The sequence below is a fragment of the Carlito syrichta genome, unplaced genomic scaffold (genome assembly GCF_000164805.1).
Source record: "Carlito syrichta isolate Samal-C Ts95f unplaced genomic scaffold, Tarsius_syrichta-2.0.1 Scaffold312011, whole genome shotgun sequence".
NCBI classification, from domain to species: domain Eukaryota; kingdom Metazoa; phylum Chordata; class Mammalia; order Primates; family Tarsiidae; genus Carlito; species Carlito syrichta.
In genome coordinates this window covers 129,078-133,651 of record NW_007256107.1, presented here as the reverse complement: position 1 = coordinate 133,651, position 4,574 = coordinate 129,078, and the positions used below count along the sequence as shown (strand labels likewise).

The window sequence follows — 4,574 nt, the reverse complement described above, 5'->3', positions numbered from 1 at the left end:
GGGAGTAAGGAGGAGGAGAGTCTGCGAGCTCAGAACTGTGCTAGGGGCCCACAGAGGAGAGGCCTGGGCCTGGAGGAAAGGGTGTAAGGGGAGGCAGAGGTCGCTCCAAAGGCTTCCTTTTGCGTTAGTCAGCTGGAGCTCAGAGTAGGCCCCGGATAGCGCTGCTGCGTTGCAAGGAATCCTAGGGCCTGGGAGAGCCGAAGGGCCGCGCGGGCGAAATTGCAGCTTGCAATGCAGCCTCGGCCCTTGCGGAGAGAGACAGGCTTGCGGCCGCGGCGAGGAGTCGGCGGGAAATCCGCCCTCTGGGCCTCGTTTCATGGAGTCTGCCAAGTGCTCGGGGCCGAAGCCTGACAGACGCGGGTCGTGGGCGCCTCAGAGAAATCGGAGGGCCCGCGTACTCCGGAGTCTGCATCCCGTGCCCACTCCAAAGAGCCGCAGACTTTGAAACCAGCGAAAGTGGGTGGGGGAGACATCTTTTCTGGGGAGGGAGTGAAAGCGCCTGCTGCCACCTGGGGTGAGGCATAAATGCACCTCTTCTTTTGGAACAGATTTTGAGCTTAGGCCAAGGTCTGAATGTTTGCAGTCAAATTGGAATCACAATCGAACTAGAAGTGGCTCTAGGAAGAATAGAGGGCTCATGGCCGCCACCACACACATGCGGCGACTTTCCCTGGAGGTTGTGAAGTTACAGAGAGGCCGCCCTCCCACCAGGGTCTCTCCAGAACCCTCAGCCAACGCCTCAAGAGGACTTGCTCACTCCTATGCCTTTAACTTGACTTAGAAGGACTGGTCTTCCTGCCTGTGCTGCCCCAGGAGTCCCTGTCCACAGTCAGCCACACCTCCATCCCCGCTTCAGGGACAGGTCAAGAAAACCGTTTAGTAAAAGAGAGGGAGGGAGGGAGAGATCTCCGTGCTGGCTGATCAGCAATGACTGATTCCTTCCCAGGAGAAAGTCAAAAGCTTAAAATGATAGCATCTGCAACAAAGGGGTAGAAACCACTAAAAACTAGTTTAATGAGCTCCAATTCTGAACCCGAGATAGATACTGTAAGTTCTGTTGTCTTTCTTGGCTTATTTGTAAGGTGTCTTAGCGCTGAAGGGAAATAAAAAAATACCACGGAAGCTCTGTTAGGAGATGCTTATTAGGACAATCGAAAACAAAAGATTTCGCGGTTTCATTATTGCTATTATTTTATTTTCTTCCTGAAAATGTGCAAGAACAGCTCATTTGGGTAGCCTGTGGTTGGTTTGGGGGTGGGGTGGGGAAATCCATTCTGACTATAATTTAAAAGAGAACGAATTCCTAAAATAGAGATGTTGATGTTGCAGAAAACCCCCACTATGCCCACCCTGCGTTCTAAAGACCCAAGGCGCGAATGGGAGACGTTGGTTACCTCTACAGCTCCTCCTGCGACCAGGCCCAAGAGGTTCCCGAGGAAACTGTCACTGAATTGAAAGTAATATTGAACCCCACGGAAATCTGCTCTTGTGGGCACTTGCCAAACAACGGACCCCACGTGATCGGGGATATGGCGGAGGAGGGAGGCTGACATTTCCTACAAGGTACAGCAGAGGAGGGGACGCGCGCGCTGCTCTCCTGGGTTTGGGGGGGGAGTGGTGGTGGCCTGTTTTGTGGTCTCGGAGGCTCCTGGGAAAGGTTTGGCTGCGTCTGAAGGAGACGTTAAAAGCCATCCATCTTATTTTGTTTGAAAAGTCACTCGTTCAAGTTGTCACTGTGTGACAGCTCAGAATAAAACTAATTTGCGGCCGCCCCTCCTCTTCGCTTCCCTAAGGATCTCCTCGGAGGCAGCGAGGCGGACGCAGTGCCGAGTTGTGCCGGGACTCAGGGCCGAAGCATCCGGGCAGGGGTTCAGGAAAGATGGGGACTTTGCCGAGGACACGGACTCTTGGGATAAAAGCAGGATTGGGTAAAGCGGAGGGAACCTAAGGGGCCACAGGCGCTCGCCGCTCTCCACCGGGAGGTGGGTTTTGCGCCGCCCTAAGGCGCTCCACAGCCATCCTTCCCCTAATCCTCCCTCTCGCCCGGGGTGGCAAGCCCTCCAGGAAGGCTCCCGTAACCAACTCTCCTTGCCCAGCGGCGGCTCGGAGCTGCAAAAGTTAGGGGCGAGTCAGAGCACTCCGGAGCGGCCGCTTGGCCCCTGCACAGCGGAGAAAGACTCGCGGCGCCGCGCCCAGCCGAGCCCACGCGGCCCGAGCAAACACTTTGGCGTGGCCGGGGCGTGGCCCGGCCCTGGCCACGCCCCCTCTTTCCCAATTCCCCTCCACTCTCAGCTCCCATTGGTTGCGGGGATGACCAATGAGCGCCCGGATCGAGGTCCTACCCCGGGCCTGACTCGAAAGCTCCTGCCAAAACTTTGGGAGTTTTTAGAGAAGCATTTTTTTTTTCTCTTATGACTTTTTTTTCAACTAACGGATTATTATTGTTGTTGTTTTAAATTTAGCTCTTAGGGCTTAGCTGCTTGGGTTTTTCTCTCGGCGTCCGGCTCCTATCTCCCCGGCTTCTCGGGGGTGAGTGGCGCCGTGGGCCCCGCCCGCCTCGCGGCCCCGGCGGCCCTCTCTCGCCTCCAGCCCGCACCGCCTTTCAAGCGAGGCCAGGGGCCGAGGCAGTGACCAGCTGGGATCCGGCCCTCGCCTCCTCCGCCGTGGCGCTAGGGCTCCCCGGCCTCTCGTCCTCAGGGCGGGCGGAGAAGCGAAAGCGGATCGTCCTCGGCTGGAGCCGCCTCCTCCTGGACCCGCGCGCCCCTCCCGGGGCACCCACCCACCCACCTCGTCCCGCCGGAACGCGGCAGCCGCGCGGCTTAACCCGCCAGGATGTTCGCAGCCGGGCTGACTCCTTTCTACGCCTCCAACTTTAGCCTCTGGTCGGCCGCTTACTGCTCCCCGGCCGGCCCAGGCGGCTGTTCCTTTCCCTTGGACCCCGCCGCCAAGAAGCCCTCCTTCTGCATCGCAGACATCCTGCATGCCGGCGTGGGGGACCCAGGGGCGGCTCCGGAGGGCCTGGTGGGGGTCTCCGCCGCCGCCCTCACAGCGCACTTGGGCTCGGTACACCCGCACACCTCTTTCCAAGCTGCCGCCAGATCCCCCCTTCGACCCACCCCAGTGGTGGCGCCCTCCGAAGTCCCGGCTGGCTTCCCGCAGCGGCTGTCTCCGCTCTCAGCCGCCTACCACCACCATCACCCACAGCAACAGCAGCAGCAACCGTCGCAGCCGCAACAGCCGCCGCAGCAACAGCCCCCGCCTCAACCCCGGGCCGGTGTCCTGCAGCCCCCGACCTCGGGCACGCGAGGGGTCCCGAACTCCCACCATAGCGGCTCTGTCCCGGCCCCCTCAAGTAAAGACCTCAAATTTGGAATAGACCGCATTTTATCTGCAGAATTTGATCCAAAAGTCAAGGAAGGCAACACGCTGAGAGGTAGGTCAAGGGCGGGAGTCTGCAGGCTTCTCTCACCACGGCCCTGACCCACTCTCTGTGCCCCGGGCCGGTTTGGGGTGCCTTTGAATGTTTCTTTTTTTTATAATGGAGGACAAATTGGTAAATGGGAGAGAAGAAAACAAATGGTAAGAAAATACAAAATATTAGGTCTAAAATTCACCTGCTCTGCGGAAAACAACAACAAAAATGACTCCAGGGATGCTTTAAGGACACGTCCCAGAATCAGTATTAAACATGGTTGGTGCAAAATTTGCCAAAATGATTACAATTTATGTCTTTAGTCACGTATCTGGAGAGAAAACTATATTTTAAGATAGGGAAAGCGCTTCGGGGGAACACTTTCCCATTCATGTATCTGATTTCTAGTAAAATTCACCCAAGACGTATAGACTATAAACAAAACCGTCGGTCAAAATTCCCAAAAGGAGAGAGCAGAGTAGGGGCTTCTTGAGGTTGTAGGTTTGGGGTTTGTGGAATCATTAGAAGGCACCAGAAAGTGGAGTCCTGAGGCTGATTTAGGTAAAGCCCTTCTTTGCTATATGCATGAATGTGGACGTTAGGGACACACAGCCACTTCTCTTGCATGCTCCTTTTCAGCTGTCTGGAGAGAGAGGTTTTGGCAAGGGGAAGGGGAGGAACAAACCCGCCGAGATAAGAGTGTACGTTTTCCCGAGGTGTAACCAGCTCTTCTTTTCCCTTGTCCCCAGATCTCACGTCTCTGCTCACCAGCGGACGCCCCGCGGGAGTGCACCTCCCTGGCCTGCAGCCCTCCGCCGGCCAGTTCTTCGCGTCTCTAGATCCCATTAACGAGGCTTCTGCCATCCTGAGTCCGTTAAGCTCGAACCCAAGAAATTCAGTCCAGCATCAATTCCAAGACACGTTTCCAGGTACGGAAAACCTCCAGAGTATGGCCCCACCGGCAGGTCGACTGACAGAAATCTCAGGACTGACGCCTCCAGGGGCGGCCGCGGTGTCGAAATCTTGCAGTTGAGGCGGGAGGCTACGAAGATGGGAGAGAGAAACCGAAAGATTTCTCAGCTAGCTGGCGCTCACTTCAGACGGCTCCCCTGGGAAAAGCGTGGGGGCGCTCAGAGAGCCAAGGAAGTGTGTGAGTGGGCGG

The 4,574-nt window shown here is 56.8% G+C and overlaps 1 protein-coding gene across 1 annotated transcript in view; it reads left to right on the top strand.

The window, feature by feature from the left end:
- Positions 1-2,480: 2,480 nt before the first annotated feature.
- The window catches only part of HLX (H2.0 like homeobox), a 5,996-nt gene continuing 3,902 nt past the window's right edge, over positions 2,481-4,574 (top strand). Inside the window, exons 1-2 of the mRNA XM_008069420.1 lie at positions 2,481-3,433; positions 4,162-4,341. Coding sequence (XP_008067611.1) covers positions 2,833-3,433; positions 4,162-4,341 — 781 coding nt within the window. The 5' untranslated portion in view covers positions 2,481-2,832. The remainder of the gene's footprint in view (positions 3,434-4,161; positions 4,342-4,574) is intronic.